The sequence below is a fragment of the Pelodiscus sinensis genome, chromosome 22, assembly GCF_049634645.1.
Source record: "Pelodiscus sinensis isolate JC-2024 chromosome 22, ASM4963464v1, whole genome shotgun sequence".
In the NCBI taxonomy this organism is placed as follows: domain Eukaryota; kingdom Metazoa; phylum Chordata; order Testudines; family Trionychidae; genus Pelodiscus; species Pelodiscus sinensis.
Window position 1 is genome coordinate 26,429,279 of NC_134732.1, and position 19,526 is coordinate 26,448,804.

The window sequence follows — 19,526 nt, forward strand, 5'->3', positions numbered from 1 at the left end:
GTCTAATGCCCTTGGGGCGGTCGGGGCGGTGACGGGGGGTGTCTAATGCCCTTGGGGCGGTGACGGGGGGTGTCTAATGCCCTTGGGGCGGTCGGGGCGGTGACGGGGGGTGTCTAATGCCCTTGGGGCGGTCTGTGCGGTGACGGCGGGGTGTCTAATGCCCTTGGGGCGGTGACGGGGGGTATCTAATGCCCTTGGGGCGGTTGGTCGGGCAGGGCGGGGCTGGCACGCGGGCCCTGCTTACCACGGCGCCCGGGCAACGGCCTGAATGTCGCGCGCTCGAGGCCGGCTCTAGGCGAGGTTGCAGCCCGGCGCCCTTAATGGAGACGGGTCAGTTCCGGCGCCGCGTGACCCGGAAGCGAATGTGCACAGGAGCGTGGGGAAGCGCTTCCGGGTGCTGCCCGTCCGAGGCCCGGCAGGGAAGTCGCGTCGGTGGTAGCGGCGGCCGGGACCCGCCATGTGAGAGGCCCCGCTGCTGCAGGTGAGGCCCTGTCCGGGCTGGAGGCGGGGGCCGGTCAGTCTCATCCCCCCTCGCCCCAGAGCCAGGCCGCTTTGCGCCGGGCCCGGCCGCTGTTGGGGGGGCGGTTCCTGGCCCGCTGGCTGCCGGCTGGGAAGGGCAGCCCGCCCGGGAGAGCACTCTGTGAAGTCACGTACAGAGCAGGGAAGCGAGGGCGAGGGCGACACCGTTCGGGAGAGTGGATGTTTTGGGTCCAAGAGCATAGGACAGAGGCGAGAGCTCGAACCACAGATTGTCAGAAATCAAAAAGTGGGAATGAGGTGAGATTACAAAGGATGATTATAAACAAATAGCAGGGACGTGAGGGCAAAATTAGAAATGTTAAGGCACAAATTGGTAACAAGAAATCATTCTACAAATACATTAGAAACAAGAGGAAGTCCAAAAACAGGATAGGGCATATTCTTAATGGGGGAGCTGGGTTATTAATAGGAACTGTGGAAATTGCAGAGATGCTTAATGATTTCTTAGTTTTGGTTTTTACTAAGTAGGTTGCTGGCGATTGAACTCTGATGTGAGGAGTGTCAATGAAAATTAGTTAGGCTCAAAGGCTAAAATAGAAAAGAACAAGTTAAAATGATTTAGACAAATTAGAGGTCTTCCAAGTCACTAGAACCTAATAAAATACATCTTAGAATACCCAGGGTGCTAATTGAGACAATATCTGACCCATTAGTTGTTATTTTTGACAAGTCATGGAAGTTAGGAGAGATTCCAGAATATTGGAAGAGGGCAAATATAGTGTTCATTTAGAAAAAGGGAAATAAGGATGAAGAATTACTGACCAGTGAGCTTAACTTCTGTACCAGAAGAGATCATGGAACAACTAATTAAGCAATCTGTTTGCAAACATCTAGAAGTTAATAAGGTGATAAGCAGTTGGCATGGATTTGTCAAGAACAAGTTGTGTCAAACCAATCTGATAGTTTTCTTTGCTAGGATAACAAGCCTTGTGGATGGGGGAAATGGTAGATGTGTTTATATCTTGACTTCAGTAAGGTTTTTGAAACAATCTTGCATGACCACATAAAAAACTAAGGAAGTACAACCTCATTGGAGTTTCTATAAGATGGATGCAAAACTGGTTGATAACTACTTTCTGGGAATGGTTTCCTAATGATTCATAATCATGCTGGAAGGCATAAATAATGGGCTTTGGCATGGATCAGTTCTAGTTCTGCTTCTGTTCAATAACTTCATGAATTATTGAGACAGCGACATAAAGAGAGTTCACCTATAAAGTTTGTGGAGAATACCAAGCTGGGAGGGGTTGCAAGTGTTTTGTTGGATAGGATTAAAATTCAAATGGTCTGGACAAACTGAAGAAATGGCCTAAATGAAATTAAATAATGACAAATGTGAAGTACTTTTTTTTTTTAGGAAAGAACAATCAGTTGCGCACACACAAAATGGGAAATGACTGCCTAGCAAGTAATATTGCAGAAGGGGATCTGGGAGTCATAGTGGACCACAAGCTAAATATGAGTCAACAATGTAACTCTTGCCAAAAAAAAAAAAAGATTAATTCTGGGATGTATTTGCAGGACTGTCTTAAGAAAGATACACAAAGTACTTCTGCTCTACTCTGCATTAATTAGGTCTCAGCTAGAATACTGTGTCTAGTTCTGGGCACTATATTTTAGGAAAGATGTAGACAAATTGCAACAGAATTGCAAGAGCAACACAAATGATTAAGAGTCCGGAAAACATGACCTGAGAGGCAAGATTGAAGAAATTGGGTTTGTTTAATCTGGAAAATGAAAGCCGTTATGTCCCTTCTCAGTCTTCTAAGCACACAAATGGTTGTTGCAAATAGGAGGGAGAAAACTATTCTTCTTAATCTCTGGGGATAAAATGTGAAGGAATTGGATTAAATTACAGCAAGGGCAGTTTAGGTTGGACACTAGGAAAAACTGCCTAACTGTCAGGGCGGCTAAGCACTGGAATAAATTGCCTATGGAGGCTATAAAAATCTCCATCATGAAGATTCTTAAGAGCAGGTTTGACAGGCACCTATCAGGGCTAATCTAGATTAGGTTTTCCCGAATTTTTTTGGCTCTGGAGCCCCTATAGGGTCCTGGAAATTTGGGGTAGCCCTTACTAGCTCTTTCTCAATGTCAGCAGCAAGTTCTTGAATGTGACATGCAACAGTATTGTTTGATAGCAGTACTGCTTCCACTTTTTTTTTTTAAACTAGAATACTCATCAGGCATATATATTGCAATATCTTTTGCACAAAGCTTGATGGAGCTTTTCTGCAATTGTATATGCTTCTCCAGTGAGTGCAATTCTGTAGTTCATGTTGTAGGATGCTTCTGTTGTGTATTCATTGTCTGATTTATCTATTTTCATCCCTGATACTTTACTATTTGAAAGTGTCAAGCTTTCACTTGAAAAAGTGCAGGTCTATATGTTCAGAATGATCTGTTTCTAAATGTCTTCATTGTTTAGCAGGCATCAGAGAACTTTTGGAAAGTACTTTGTTGCACAAGACACACTGCACGTCAGGATCATCTTTATTTCCAATGCAAGTACATCCAAAAGACAAATAATTCTCATTATACTTTCATTTCTTGTTGCCCGCTGCTAATCTGGTGGAGAAGGGTGGTTTCCTCTTCAGCAACTCTGTTTTTTTGATTTTTCAGTGACAAAAGCCTGTGATTATGTCTGTTTTCCTGTTCCGACATTTTACTTATTCGTTTCAGCCGAAGTTTATTTTTTTAGCTATTTACCCATTAGGGATGTGAAAGATTAATAGAACAGTTGGGGGTTGGAGCAGCTCCCTGCCTGTCCCAGGGATAACCAGAGCAGCTCCTGTCTGTGGTGAGGCCGCGGGCAGAGATTGCTCTGGCCAGGCAGGAGCAGTGCCTGCCTGTGGCAGGGCGGCTATTTCAGCCCAGAAGGGCTGCAGTGCCCCTGCTCTTCCCCATGCCGTCTTTAATCAGTTAACTGGTTAAATACCACGTTTAACTGGTTAACCAATTAAAGGGAATTTTACATCCCTAATGCTTTTGCAGAAGATATTTGGTAATAAGGGTAGACTACAATGTATTGCAAAACATTGAGCAAAAGTACAGCATGAAGAACACTGTACTGCAACAGGCTTTGGTCCAAAGAAAGCAGGATATAAATATCTTCTGAAATGTTTGACTTATAAAGAGCTAGGCCAGTCAATTGAATTGGGTGTTTGAAACATCTAATATATGTCATTGGGCCTGCAGCTCACATAGCTCACAACTTGCTATATGCTACTGCAGCACGCCTTAGTCAGCTGTAGGCTTAGTGTTTCATCAAGCTACACATAGCTTTATATATCCCCTACTCTCATTTTGTGTTGCAGTGTCAAGCTTATTTTTTGAATATTGCCACAATAGTTCTCAGTATAAGAAGTTTATTTATAAAAACAGTCTTCTAAAATGTTATCAAAAAACATTGCTTCATACAACTGTCATTTATATTTTCTTGTGGAGCTCTTGGAATAGAGATGTAATAGTGTCATCGACTAACGAATAAGTAAAAGCTTATAGGTTAATGCTATAGACTACACGCATTCCCCTGCACCAGTACATTTTTTAGCAGGCTGACCAGCAGCCTGTTGCAGTCCCAGCTTGCGACGGGTCCCAGACCTACCCTCCCTCCGTGACTGTGCATTTAAAGTGTATTAGAAGGTAGGCTGGCGGACAGGACAGGGGCTGCTGCCACCCCTATATCAGGTCTGCAAGTGGAGCTGTTTTTTAAACTGGCTCCCCTCATGGACCAGCTCCCACCTGGCACCCAGCACTGCTGCCTCTGATACAGAGGCAGCAGCCCGTGGAGTGGCAGGGGGCTCCTCGGGAGTGGAGCCAGATTGCACAGGCTGCTGGCTCCACCTCTGGGACTATAGAATACTCGAGTGACCAATAAGAATTCATGAGGTTACTCGACTATTCAATTAATCGATATTTAACATCCCTACTCTAATGTACACTTTGGGAAATCCTGGGTCTAGATAATGCTTGGTCCTGCCATGACTGCGGGGGCCTGGTCTAGATGACACCTCAAAGTCACTTCCAGATTTTATGATTCCATTTATACTGTACTTCATAAGCAGCACCTGTTGTATATCAAAAGGCATGAGGCTACAAGGGCAAATCCTTCTTCTGGGTACAGTTCCTGTAACCGCCTACAAACTGATTTAGAAACCTGGGATACACCAGTTAGTTTTGCTGAACTTCAACATTCTATAAAATAGATATACTATATTGTCTTTTTGTGTGTTTTTTAAATTGTAAAATCTTCTGGACATGATCTCTAATACATATAGAACAGGCAATGTGCTTGAACCTTGAGGTGGTCTGCAAAATAAATAATAAAAGTAACAAATTTTGTAAAAACAAACTTTTATAAAATTTAAAACCAATTATTTATTTCCAAATATAATTCTGATTTATTTTGTAATATTTGAACCCAAACATCGTAGTACTAAGAGTATAGAACTCTCTCTAATCAAAAGGGGAAAGGTTTTATTGACTTTCGTTGTCCAAGACGAAGGAAATACAACAAGGAAACACAGTAAATAGGGAAGAGAAAGCTACATTTTAAAAATATTTCACTTTTCATGTTTAACTTATATTTGTTTACAGTATGATTGAGTTGATTGCCTTTATGTAAACACTTATTTTTAATAGTAAACTTTGTATGCAAAAAGCAGGAAAACAGATCCCCTCTAGAAATGTTATCATGTTGAGCCAACATATATTCTCTTCTGTACATCTTTATGGGATTAGGATGTATGTTTATTGAAAGATGGTAGTTTACACTAGTCATACATTATTATCCAGCAGTGCCTTTCAAAAATTTATTTAACTTACTGTGCTGAAAAACTCGGCTTATACTCGAGTATATACGGTAGCTTTTGTTACAGAGAATAAGAATTCTTACAGCAGGATAATCATGAGACACAAGTAGTTCCTAAAACATATGTAAAGAAAAAGAGGTGATGGTGATAGCTATCTGCTTCTTCCTAAATAATAGTATTTTTCATAGTAAGATGCAAAAAAAGTGTATGACTCAATAGATGCAGTGTAGTAGAATGACCATGAGCGGCCAGTAATGTAAGGAAGGCAAAGTCAACAGTCCTGGTCTCCCAGCCACCCAGGAATGTTGGGGCCATAGCGCAGAAGCCTGGCTCCCCTGGCCATCTAGGGAGGCTGGGACTGGGACCAGGGCCAGGGTTGCAGCATGGCAGCCCTGGCCCTCTAAGTGACCAGGAAGGATTGGCTGGGGGCGGGCGGAGCTTGGCTCCAGGGGCAGGGCCTGGGTTGGAAGGTGCAGGACTGGAGCTTGCCTTCCCAAGCTGGGCCTTCACCAGCTGCCCATGAAAATGACTGTTGCCTGTTGTGCTGTTACTGAAGAGCTACACTTCAGTAGCCTTGTCATTTGCTTCTGCAAAGCAGAAAATAACTTATCCATGACCATACTGGTTTTGTGTCAATGCCATGATAGCCTGGATTGGCTGGATTCTTGCATTGGAGCTGGGCTTCTTTCTTTATCTGGTATGCCTAGAGCCCTGACATACGCATAAGGAGAATGAAGCTCCTAATAAGAGCTGATTGCATTCCTGTAAAACAAGAGCAATATTCTTAGGAAAGAGTGAAAAAAAGCAAATGAGGATTGCTCGTAAATACTAAGATTAAATTTACGGACGCCAGTATACCTGTAGCCGGCTCCTACCTCCCAAGAGAGCACTCTTAGAAGTAGATAAAAGGCAATTAACTGGCTGGGAATATCCGAGAAATAGCTTTCCTTATAATAAGAGATTTTAAAAGCTGATGTTTTTAATAATACAGTGATTTAAAAGGAAATCAGCCATTTAGCGTTCTGATTAACATTTTCTATGCACTATCGGACAAATTGATCTCAGATAATGATCATCCATGTCATCCTATGACAATTCAGTATCTGTTTATCTTCTATAGATGTTAGTGAGGTCAGTAGGAATGCTAGTTAGTTACACCACAAATGCAAGTAAGTGTAACATGATTATTTACTGCCAGTAAAGCACTCAATTTTTTTGTAGTCTTCCAACTAAATAAATAAGGTAAAGCAATTGTGTTGCTTTAATTTTTAGCCTTAAAGGAGAGAGTTTGTTCCCCAGTTATTAAATTTTGAAAGGATGACCTTTGACAGCTTCTATTTTGAATGCAAGGTCTATCTCCACCTCCAAAATTACCAGGAAAAGATTATGTAACCATGAATTATTGTTTGATTCACTTCGTTTAGTTTGTGCTTTGCATGAAGAAAGTGATGCTGTTTCTTTAGCATCTCCTAAATTAATTAATAATAATTGTCAAATTTTGCATACATGTGCTTGTCTGTAATGAGAAGAAGTAATTAGCTTGATTTTAAGCAAAGGTGTGCTAAATTTAAGGGAAGTCAGTCTCTAGGGAATAGTTTCTAATGGAGACAGTGGAAACCCCATTTTTTGGAAGCTTTTAAGAATAGATTGGACAAATATCTGTCAGGGTAAGTCTAGGTTTACTTGATCCTGTCTCAGCACAGGTGACCAGTATCAGTGGGCTAGCTGCATTAGTCTGTATCTACAACAGCAAAGACTAATAGATTATTTGGGCATAAGCTTTGATGGGCTAAAACCCACTTTGTTAGATCTGAACTTCATGTCCAAATAATCTATTAGTCTTTAAGGTATCACAGGATGTCTCGTTTTAGTGCAGGGGACTGGACTTGATGACCTCTTGAGGTTCCTTGCAGCCCTATGTTTCTTTGACTCGTTAGTGAATTGGGGCTTCTTTCCTAGATTTTTGTACAATCTCTGTTAAACATTAGAAAAAACTTTTTATGAAAGTCAGAACATTGTTCTAAGAGATAAACATGTCAACACAACAGATACTTTGAAAAAAAAATCTAAATACTGTACCTTGAAAAGTGTATTCCTGTGACTGACTGTCACAATCGAACATAAAAAATAGTAAAAAATTTCAGAGGGGGTAGCCATGTTAGTCTTTAATGTTAAAGACAACAAGTGGTCCTGTAGCACCTTCGAGACTAAACAAAATCTAGAGAATCTTGAGCTTCTGTGGGAAAAACCCGCTTTATCAGATGAATTTCCAGTCCAATTTGTTTGCCCACAAAAGTTCATGATGCTATATAAGAAAATAAGAACAACCATATTGAGTCAGACCAAAAGTCCATCTAGCCCCGTATCTTGTCTTCTGACAGTGGCCAATGCTAGATGCTCCAGAGGGAGTTAACAGAAACAGGTAATCATCAAGTGATCCCTCTCCTGTCATCTAATTCCAGACCCCGACAAACAGAGACTAGAGACATCATTCCAATACATTCTGTCTAATGAGTATTGATGGACCTAACCTTAATGAATTTAGCTAGTTCTTTTTTTGGAGCCCTGTTAAAGTCCTTGTCTTCATAAAATCCTCTGACAAGGAGTTCCACATGTTGGCTGTGTGAAGAAAAACTTCCTTTTGTTTGAGTTTTTTGTTGTATATTTTGGTTAGTCTCTAAGGTACCGTAGCACCACTTGTTAGTTAAAAATAGTAGGTTTTCTATCAAATTGCTGATGCACAAAAATTTCTGGAAGCTCAAATAGCATCTGACCACTCCACATCTGATTCAAGCTTGTGCTCTTTTAAATTTTCTACAAATCTATCCACACAGCTAAAGTTGCTTTTTTATCGTTCTTGACCACATTAGCAATTCTGTTTCTTTACTATCATGTAACAGGGCTCTCTAGGGACTTCTCTTTTTGTAACTAAACAGCTGAATTATTTGAGGCCCTTAATTACCTTCTGTTTCTTTAAAGAATTTAGTCTTGTTAGACTCTACTTTAAGCAAAAAACAAGAAACAATCAAACAAAAAATACCCCCATCACTGCATTTAAAAGATGCTGACTCAAGGGAATTTATAACATAGCGTTTAGGAAAATTCAAAGTTTGTGTCACTAAGTCTTTCAGGTACAAATAGTAACAGGTACTACTTTTTCCTTTTACAAAATGAGTGGCAGAAAAATATTGTTCATAATAAAGTTAACTAGTTCTGCCCTATTTAAGACTGACAGTCGCTTTCTGAACTATGAAATAACTTTTTTTTTTTAAACTATAACTTAAAGTGAATTTACTCTCTTAAAGGGAGTCAGTTTCCTCTTATGGAAAAGGTTTGAGGAGATGATTTGGCTGGCAGTTGGAAAACAAAATTGATTTCTCCCACTTGAGAAACTCTAGGAAATGGTGGAAATAGTTAAATAAGAAAATCAAGCAACCCTCATCAAAATAACCACTTTTTTTTACTCTTGACCCTTCTAATCACGTGCATGAGTAATCCCCATATTCTCATAAAATAACCAGCTGTACAGGATATGCTTATATATCCAACCTTCACGTGTGTACCAATGGTGTAGCAGCTTGTAATCTTGTAGAACATTTTTAAAATTGAAAGACTAAGAAAATAGAAAAGGCAGGAACAGACTGGCAGCTTTTGAGGTTCCTAAAACTCAACTAGTTTCGACTAGTCAGTAAGCCCACTTACTTTAAATATGTCAACCCACGCAAGTGTCCCTTCCTAAAAAAGCTTCAGGGGGTAGCCGAGTTAGTCTGTTACAGAAAAAAACAGCAAGCAAATGGTCTGGTAGCACTTTATAGACTAAAAAAAATGTCGATGGGATCATGAGCTTTCGTGGGCACAGCTCACTTCTTCAGATTAGGATCCTCTAATCATAACTCCAGTCATCTGAAGAAGTAGGCTGTGCCCACGAAAGCTCATGATCCCATCGACATGTTTTGTTAGTCTGTAAAGTGCTACCAGACCATTTGTTTGATGTTTTTTCCTAAAAAAGGAAAGACTTGAAGATAAGAAAGTTGAGTGAGAAAATTTAGCCTCATGATAAATTCTGCTTAGTTACATTGAAACTCGTTATATTTTCCTCTCTCTTGCAGCACAACACTAGATTTGTAATGAAATGGAGTCTGGGACAAACTCTTTTCGAGTGGAATTTCCTGATTTTTCTAGCACCATTTTACAGAAGTTGAACCAGCAGCGCCAGCAGGGACAGTTATGTGATGTTTCCATTGTAGTTCAGGGCCATCTATTCAGAGCCCATAAAGCTGTCCTTGCAGCCAGCTCACCTTACTTCTGTGATCAAGTACTTTTGAAAAATAGCAGGCGAATAGTCCTGCCTGATGTGATGAATCCAAGAGTGTTTGAGAATATCTTGCTGTCTACTTACACGGGACGGTTGGTGATGCCAGCTCCAGAAATTGTCAGTTATCTGACAGCAGCAAGCTTCCTTCAGATGTGGCATGTGGTAGACAAATGCACTGAAGTGTTAGAGGGGAACCCAACAGTTCTCTGTCAGAAGATGAATCATGGCAGTGACCATCAATCTCCAAGCAGCAGTAGCTATAATGGGCTTGTTGAAACCTTTGAGCTGGGCACTGGAGGACAGCCAGATTTCCACAAAGCGCAGGAGCTGAGGGATGGTGAAAATGAAGAAGAAAGCTCTAAAGATGAGCTGTCATCTCAGCTAACAGAACACGAGTACCTTCCTAGTAATTCTTCAACAGAACATGACAGACTCAGCACAGGAATGACAAGTCAGGATGGTGAAGAGGGAGCCAGTGACAGTGCAGAGTGTCAGTATACGAGGCCTATCTATAGCAAACCCAGCATCATGTCGCACAAGCGTTGGATCCATGTGAAACCAGAAAGATTTGAGCAGGACTGTGATGGTGTAGATGCACATATTTCTTATGATGAGCACCAGGTGTCTGAATCTATGAATGCCATTCAGACAGAACATTCGATCCAGTCTTCAGGAGTTGAAGACTTTCATGTAAGTGACAAAAAGATGGAGGCAGAATTTGATGAACAGGCTGATGAAAATAACTATGATGAGCAAGTTGATTTCTATGGCTCTTCCATGGAAGAATTTTCTGGTGAAAGGGCAGATGGAAATCTAAGTGTTCACAGACAGGATGTTATGATAGCAGCAGGGTACGGCGAGAACATTGAAATGGCTACAGGAATTAAAGAAGAAACCACTCTCTCTGGATTTTCATCTGCTGACAAACTATATCCTTGTCAATGTGGCAAAAGCTTTACACACAAGAGTCAGAGGGATCGGCACATGAGCATGCATCTGGGTCTTCGACCTTATGGTTGTGGTGTCTGTGGTAAGAAATTCAAAATGAAACATCACCTTGTCGGCCATATGAAAATTCACACAGGCATAAAACCTTACGAGTGTAATATCTGTGGGAAAAGATTTATGTGGAGGGACAGTTTTCATCGGCATGTAACTTCTTGTACTAAGTCATACCAAGCCTCCAAAGCAGAGCAGAATACTACTGAGATGAACTAAAATATAGGACTTCTTATTGTTCAGCAGAGTAAGCAAAATAAACTAATTATGCAAATATTGTCTGGTACTTGCTATTGTGAAAATTAAGTTTTTTTTTTTTTTTTTTTTAAAGTTCTAAGGATGTTTCTAATACACGTTGAACCTCTCTAATCTGACACCCTCAGGACCTGACCGGTGCTGAACCTGATAATTTGCTGAACCATGGGAGGTCAGTAATGCTAAAGTTTCCACTGCTTACTGGGCTCTTAAAAGACATTTAGAGGTAAATTCAAGCTAAATAACAGCACAGAACACTGAGAGCCAGGACTGGTGGCTGTAAACAAACTTTATGGGACTGTGGGAAACTTGGCCACACCATGATAAGTGGACATCTGGCTAACTAAAATTATGCTGAATCACTGATGTTGCTGGGCCAAAGAGTGCCAGACAAGAAGGGTTCAACCTGTACAGCTGTGAGCAGACCAAATTTTTGTCCATCTACTGTCTCCACTGCAGGTGCTTCAGCCCTGTCCAGGTGGGACCCCTTCAGAGGAGAAAGGGAAGTTCAAATCTATAAGGCTTATTTATAGAAGCCTCTGTTGAGATAGTTTTTGTTGTTGCTGTTTGTTTCACAATGGTACTCGGAGGCTCTGATGGAGGCCCCATTGTGCTAAGAGTTAAAGAAAACATAATGTAAGTTCCAGAGCAAAAACCACAACCTTAAAGCCTCAATCCTGCAAACACTTATTCCTGTGCTTGACTTTATGCATGAGTAATCTCATTGAGAAGGTGGCAATAAGGGTAATAATAGCACAAGGTTGCATAGATTAGCTATGTATAGAAATTGCAGGATTTAGGTGTTTGATTTATTTAAAACAATCAAGGATTTTAGTTCTATAGAACTTGCTGTCAGCATGGAACTGAACAGATACCACCAATTTACTTAACATGGGTTATTAAATAGTCTTCAGATGGCTATATCTCTTAATGAAAAGCACTTTGAGTTAGGCCTTTCTTTACTTTTTTTCCCCCCTCGGGCAGTGTATGTTTCTATCTACATTTCTGGGCTTAGTACTATTTTTTTTCATTTTTGTAAAAGCACTTGAATATATCATGTGTGCTGAATAAATTTAAAACCCAGTTACATTGAAACTTCATTTGTTTGTACCTTTGCAGTGCATAATGTTAAAGTCAGTCAACCTGTCTTTCAAGCTTGGCTGCCACATCAAACAAGAACTTGTAGAAGTGTGTGTAGCAAGAGGGTATTTTATCAAAATGTTTTTATTTTTTTAAGTGCACAGTTGGTGGTATTCCAGAACTCAATAAAGCCTTTAATCTATAGTTTCAGATTTTCATGGCTTTACTGACTTGGGGTTTTTTTGGGGGTTTTTTTTGTTTTTTGTTTGGTACTAAAACTTGTTTGAAAATTTGTTTTAAAACAGAAATTTAAAAGACTTCCTTCAGAAGTTGTTGTTAGTCATTGATAAACTGGCATTTAAATATTTAATCCTCTGAACAGTGGAGTCCATAACACATGTTCTTGATTGTCAACCGCTGTGACTGATCACGTTCAGAGGCAGAAGCTGGTCAGAGCTGTTTGCTCTCCAAATGAAATCCCTTGCTGACAATTGAAATTACCTTGTTTGGATCTTTTTAAATTACACAGTGGGATATGATGCTGTGTACAAGTTTTAGGTGTGTGAGCAATTTCTGGATTCTTGGTTGTGGGAAGGTGGCACTGGTGCTCCATGAGGAGGGTATATTTTAGCAGATGGAGCAGCGTTATAGTTTTGGAAGATAGTGCCAACTGTCAGGCCAGAGGGAATGCACCCATTGTAAAGGTGGAGATAAGATGTAAGATGAGGGATAAAGAAGGCAGCTCAAAATGGTTGAAAGTCTTTTCATTGCTACTCAGAAACAGTTAACCTTACAAGGTAGTTTATTACCTGGTGTAAGAATGGAGGACCCTCCTTCACACGATCAGATGAGGTGAGTCCACGTATGTGTAACCCTTTTCAAGTGCTGGTAACCTTTACCAAAATAGCTAGCCAGCACCAAGAGGCTACCAAGCCTAACTGGCCCCAAGTTGCATCCAGATTCTGTAATCTGTAGAATCATGGAACTAAAATACAAGATGACCCTTTATGTTAAAGCCACATATGTAAACAAAGAGAAACAACTAAAGAAGGAATGATCTAACAGCCCAATTAAAAAATTAACATATAACCAAACTGTATCCTGAACATAAATGTCTGACACAAAGGTGAGATTCATTACTTGATGGGCTGCTATTACTACAACTTTTTGGTATATTACTTAAATGGATTTTTTTAAAGGCTCTCAAATTTTATTCTACCAATTCTCAGATATTTTTCATATAGAATGTGGAGTACAGAACATGAGTCCATTGCTGGCAACGGACATATAAATTATGAGCATTAAGGAGTTCCTGTTCTTAGCACTTACTTGAACTCTACATTAAAGCAGGGTAGGGGTGATACTTGCTGTCTAACCCATGTACTCAAGGTAACTAGACAGGTATCTGTTCACTAACATTGTAACCTGATGTATAGAAGCACTTTGTATTTAAAAATCTTTATACATGGTTTTTTACATTTAGAAAAATATATTAGTCCCTCTGTGGTTTCTTTCCACATTAACACTGTCTTTTTAATCCTGAAATTTATTATACTAGCAGATTATTTCCTTGTGTGTTTACATGACTGTAGGGAGAGGATTCCTGTACTCACTGGCTCCATTTTTCCATTCCCACACTTCTTTACCACATACAGAGAGTATTTCTGTGAGTTTCATGGTTACATTTGGAGGAGACAGTGCTCCTGTTCTCTTCACGATTGTTCTAGTACAGTGGCTCTTGTTCTTTTCTATACTGTGACCCCCAAATGACAACAGAATATTTGGGGACCCATCTGGCCATAAAAAAGAAGATGGTTTCAACCCCCAGATTGAGAACCTGGGCCAAATAAAGTGTATTGCCATGAGACCTAGACCAGTGATGCCCTTTCATTTACTAGCTTGAGATTACTTTTATATGGGAATTTTAAAAGTTAACTTCAATACGAGTAATATTTAGATAACTTTGAAATGGAGCTTTAAAATAAATGTACTAAGAGACACTTTAAAGGTTTTATATATGTGTAGTGCGGTGTGTGTATATTTATATATATAAAAAACCTTATCCTTTTAATGACTTCATGAATAGTAATTGTTTTAACATCTAATACTGTTCTGCCCAATAGGTTGAGATATTTTGTGATGAAATTCCAACAGACATGACTCCATTAACATTTGTAATCCTAGACACTTGGATTTTTGGTATTAAGCCACATGAAATGCTTTGGTTACAGGTAGACATTGACGTGTAGACTTCATGTCTTAATCTAGAGGGAGGGAAGAAACTAGTAGGTGGTTCTCCAGAATCCACACTTCAATGTGATCTACATGTAGTTACAGAGAAGCTGGATGCAGCTTCTTCCAGAGCTTAAGAGCACCTCTGTTGGGATGGGATTGTGCAAGGAATAAAAGGTGCATTCTGGTCTGGGGAAACAAGGGATCCACTTAAGATATATTTTAAGGTAAATGTTATGCTTTTATGCTTATGCTTTATGATTTTAGATGAGACCATTTAAACACATGGTTTTGTTAATTTATCCTTCCTGTTAAAATAGCCCCTCCTTTGGCTAGTAAACGTTAGCAGAGGGCATGTTTTATAAATATCTGGATCATTGTAGAGAGATAAGTGATAATTTCAGAATCTTCTTACTTCAAGTCCACTGCATGGCCTGCTGATAAGAACTACTAAGGAGACTAAAGTTAAATTGTTTCTAGTTTCATCTCTAGGTTTGTAAGATGATCATTACCCACAGTATCTAAACAACTGAAATTCTGAAGTAGTCTCCTGCAATCAAGGTGAGAAGTATCTGATTTCTTTTCTCAGTGGAGCTGTGAGTCTGTCTGTTAGGAGTCATTTTCCACCTTTCTTGGGTTTATATATTAGCATTCCCATTTTGCACACTAGTATTTAAAAAAACAAACAAAAAAGCCTTCCCAGTTTCAGGTAGCAACCATTCTTGATCACTTCATGAACAAGATGCAGGACAATGTAGCACTTTAAAGACTAACAAGATGGTTTATTAGATGATGAGCTTTAAAGTGCTACATTGTCCTGCATTTTGCTTCAGCTACCCCAGAGTAACACGGCTACATTTCTATCACTATTCATGAACAAGCAGAGAGATCCTAGATCAAGGTGGGCAAGAGGCTGCCAAGCGGACCGGATCTGGTCCAAACCACTGGATTCAGCCCGCGGCTGCCTTGCTGGGACTCTTAAGCACAGCACAGGGGCAGTCACTTTAAATGTGGCTGCTCTATTCTGAAAGTGAAGAGGGAGGCTTTGTGCTATGCCCTGCTCCTCAGCAAAATCTCTTCATTCCCATTGGCCCATTTGACCAATAGCAGCTGAGAGATTTTACTGATGGCAAGGGCAGCCAATGAAGCCCCCTCTTTCACCCTGCCTGGAGCAGGGCCAAGTGGAGCAGCTTGCCATTGCAGCCTTCAGGTTCCTGCAGGGTTGCTTACTAGGAGCTGCCTAGGTAAGCACCTCCCAGCCAGAGCCTGCCTCTGGCATCCCCTCTTTTCCCCCCGCCCCCCCAACTACCTGCCTCAGGCCACCCAAACCCTCTGTACGCCTTTCCCTCAGGTTACAACTCCCTCCCAGACCCTGCACCCTCTCCTACACCCTTCTCCCAGGCTAGAATCCTCTCTGGAACCCATACTCCCTCCCTGCCCCTGCACCCCATTCCGCTGCCCCAAGTAATCACTCAAATCCTTTGCGCCCTCTTCACTCAGGTCACAACTCCCTCTCAGACCCTGCACCACCTCCTACCCCCCTCCCCAGGCCAGAATCCTCCTGTACCTATACTCCCTCCTGAACTCTGCAACCCATGCCTCTGCCCCTGATCACAATCCCCTCCTTTACCCAAACTCCCTTTGACTCCACACTCCCTCCTGCACCTCAGTCTACTACCCCAAGCTCCCTTCTGCACCCAACCTTTGTCCCAGACTCCAAATCCTCTTGGTAGAAATGCAGCCCTTGACTATTTGCCAATATCTTGGAGTGGCTCCCCATTAAAAATTATTGCCCACTCCTGTCCTAGATGATACTACTAGAAGACCTTTGGTCTCAATTCTTCCCTCTAATGTAGCTTCTCTGTCAAGACTAACAAAATACAACACATCAGAAGCTAAGAGGGAGCTCTAAGATTCCCATATTTCAGTGTCTTTTTATTGTAAGGTCCATACTTGACATCACTGTACTTTCGGACATGAGAGAATGGACACCCTTCAGACCAACTAAGGTTATCATTATTGGGCTGGTGCCATAGAGTTAATCCATCTTTGAATCTTGAGAGCCTAACCCTAAGTTTTGTATTTAGTTTGTCATCTTTATTTAGTAGAGTTGAGAATTTCCAAAACAACAAAGGAAGGTTGCTGCTTTCTTCCTTTTAATTATGTTTAACTGGGTAGTTAAAGTTTATAGCTAAGCTATCTGTGCCGCAAGGGGAGATGCTGGAAAACAAATACATTGTCAATGTGACAAAATTATCAGACTTTGATAACTTTGCTTGAAGCCTGTGTCATAAGTCAATTGCTGCTGCGTTTTTGTTCTCCAAGGAATTTGATCTTTCTTCCAGAGATGTAACTGTTTATGCAAGTGAGTACAGAAGTTTTAATTACAAACAAAATGTTATAATAGTAAAGTTCCATATCTTATTGATACTTTGTGAAATGTTATGCCTGTATTGCAAAAGTTGGATAGTTTTGTCTATATAATATTGCTGTCCTAATTGCACAGCATGGTTTTACTTAATTTAATGTTGCTGTTAAATATTTTCTTCTTATAGAAGAGATCTGTGCCCTTTTTGGTATAACATGTTTTAATAAATGTTATCTGTCAACTTTAATTGTTTTCTTTTTAATTGAGTAAATAAAATGAGTGCCTGTTTAAGCTGTTATCTTTCACGCCAATAGCTAAACATAATTTCAGTAGATCAAAAAAGCCAGTATAATAAAAAGTTATCCTGTATTTTATTAAAAAAATAAGTAAAATTTCACCTCGCAGTGCATCTTTTCTGACATCAGGTTTACCTGCTAATTTTGCCTAATATGTTTTTATTCTAAATACACTTAAGGCTGATAAACTTTAACTATATAACGAGAGTCCTGTGCCTGCTTAACCAAGATAATTCATTTTCTTGATCCTTTTTTCCTTTACATTAGAAAGGCCACTGTGTTCCTTGTGTGGGCTTGGCAGTGAGAGTTGGAAATTTTGTCTTAAACTACGTGACTGTCAATGTCACAGAAATCATTGTCGGTTCCCCTATTTCTAACACCTGTAGTAAGAATAAAATGTTCATATTTTGACAGCCACTGTTGCCAAACTATGGGCTGTGGCCTGGTACTGGTCCACGGGGGGGGGGGAAATACCTGGCCTCAGTGTGGCTGCCAGGGTGTTCCGGGCTTCCGGAGTGCCCATGTGGCACCGGGTCCCCCAAGCCCTGGGCTAGGCTGGGCGGAGGATGCAGCTGGAAGTTCTGGGCTCCCGGCAAAGGTGTAGCAAGGGAGGAGTTGCCCCCGGGCACCGCATTGGGGTGGGGGGGGGTGGGGAGGGAAGAGGTGCTGGGAACCTGGGGCTGGGTGGGGGGGGGGGGGGAATCAGCACTGAGCTCAGCAGGTCTGCACGATTTGGGGGGAGGTACAGGGAAACGGAGCTTAGCTGGGCTGCGAGAGTGAAGAGGTGTGGTTTGCTGGACTGCAGGAGTAGGGAGGTGCAGGGTGCTGGGCTGCAGGGGAGGGGGGAAAGTGTGGCGCTCAGAGCTCAGTTTGGCTGTAGGAGGAGAGAGGTGCCAGGAACGGAGGCTAGACTCAAGGGGAGGGAGAGGCAGGAAAGCAGTGCTGGGTCAGTAGTTTAGTAGTTTTGTGGGGCTTGGGAAGTGGTGCAGGGAAATGGGGCTCAGCTGTGCTGTGGGGGAGGCATGCAGGGAACCAGTGCGGGGCTCAAGTGGGCTGAGGTGGATGGGGGAAGGCATAGGGAACAGAAGGACAGCTCAACTGGTCTGTGGGGGCTGCAGGGAACTGGTGCTGCACTCCCTTGGATTGTGGGGATGGTTTTGGGAGAGGTGCAGGGAACTACTAGGGGTGGGCAGCTCAGTTGGGTTGCAGGGGAGGGAAGTGCAAAGAAGCCTAGTGGGGTGGGGGGATCCAGGGGCCCTGAAATGCCCTCCCCTGGTCCAAAAAATCCCTCATGTGGGACCAGTCAGGTCCAGAAGATGCCAGACCAGGGAGGTCCAACTCCTACCCAAGTCCCCTCCTTGCACCCTCCCTCCTAGCCAGATACCCTATCTCCAATCTGCTCCTGCTCCCACCTCCCGGAGTGCCCGTGTGGCGCCGGGTCCCCCAAGCCCTAGCCTAGGCTGGGCAGGTATCAACTGGGTGAAACAGTGAAAATGTATTCATTTTTCGGTTTTTTTATATGCGTTTATATTTTTGGGCTGCAAAAAGCTACTGGGAAAAAAAAACGGGTTCCAACTAAAGTAAAAAGTTTGGGAAACCCTGGTGTAGCCAGCTTTCTATCCATCTTACAGTCCATTTATCCAATCCATATTCCCTTAACTTGCTGGCAAGAATATTATAGGTGACCATATCAAAAGCTTTGCTAAAGCTGGCACTGGGGGCTTTGGGAGGACCAGAAACAACTTATTTGCATATTCATAATTTGCTTAATGAATATGCAAATGAATGTTACCAGTCCTCCAAAAGCTCGTGAATGGATTTACTGGTTCCTGTGTCAAAGTTTGGGAACCCCTGGTCTATATTATGCAGGTTGGAATAGATCATCAAATGGTTCTTCACACTGCACTTACATCACTATTTTTCATCTAGGTAAACAGCATACCATAACTAGTTGTTCAGATCCCAGCATCTGTTCTGCTGTAATACTTGACTTCTACTGTGCCATGTTCAGTTAGGTAGGCCTTAACTAGGAAAAAAAATTGCAGCTTCAAAGGGTGGGAAACTTGTAGGTTGATTTTACCTGCAAGCCTCTTCATGTTCCTCAATATGTAATCTTTAATTTATATAAAAAAAGTTTGTCTTAAACTTCCTAGTAAGTTGGTAGAGAGCAAAAACCCAGTGTTGCTTCAGCCAGGACACAGGGACAGCGCCACATCCCCAAGGCTGCAGACACACGCTGTAGGCAGCACTGTGTAAAACCTTTTCCCAGCATTCAAGTACACAGCCCTCTGGGAAGCTGAACCCCAGATAAATCTGTATTATGCTGAATAGCAGTGTTTCTTAAACTGTGTTCTGGTGTGCTGCGAGGCAGTCAGAAGTGTGCAGCGGAGAACAACAGAATTAAAAATGGCCACCCTTAAAGAGGAAGGCGACCTTAACTTCCCCCCAACCTTTTGTTTTTTGTGCTCAACAAAAAATCCTTGGTGTTCCTCATAAAAAAAAATGTTTGGTGTTCCTTGGTCTTAAAAAGTTTAAGGAACACTGCTGTACAGAGAGCTGTATTGTATAAGCTCATGAAATTCATTGTCTTTTCCAATGTAAAGAGGTACACACACAATCCTCGTTTC

The 19,526-nt window shown here is 41.5% G+C and overlaps 1 protein-coding gene and 1 long non-coding RNA gene across 6 annotated transcripts in view; one reads left to right on the forward strand and one right to left on the reverse strand.

Annotated features, from left to right (window-relative positions):
• The window catches only part of LOC112547049 (uncharacterized), a 135,295-nt gene extending 134,931 nt beyond the window's left edge, over positions 1–364 (reverse strand). For both annotated transcript variants that reach the window (XR_003090792.2, XR_012897220.1), the window contains exon 1: positions 245–364. This is a non-coding gene — a long non-coding RNA (uncharacterized LOC112547049). The remainder of the gene's footprint in view (positions 1–244) is intronic.
• Positions 342–16,975, forward strand: ZBTB43 (zinc finger and BTB domain containing 43). Of its 4 annotated transcripts, none has more exons than XM_075905750.1 (3): positions 342–481; positions 9,464–10,915; positions 11,000–16,975. In XM_075905750.1, the coding sequence occupies exon 2, from the start codon at positions 9,487–9,489 to the stop codon at positions 10,885–10,887; it is 1,401 nt and encodes a 466-aa protein (XP_075761865.1). In that variant the 5' UTR covers positions 342–481; positions 9,464–9,486; the 3' UTR covers positions 10,888–10,915; positions 11,000–16,975. The 4 variants fall into 4 exon arrangements, with proteins under 4 accessions (XP_075761865.1, XP_006130820.1, XP_006130819.1 ...); XM_006130757.4 differs by lacking the exon at positions 11,000–16,975 and adding an exon at positions 2,972–3,044 and having other exon boundaries at positions 385–481; positions 9,464–10,942; XM_006130758.4 differs by lacking the exon at positions 11,000–16,975 and having other exon boundaries at positions 9,464–10,942.
• The last annotated feature ends 2,551 nt before the right edge of the window (positions 16,976–19,526 follow it).

Coding starts and splice junctions, on each gene's coding strand:
- ZBTB43 (XM_075905750.1), top strand. CDS start 9,487: ATGGAGTCTGGGACAAACTCTTTTCGAGTGGAATTTCCTGATTTTTCT.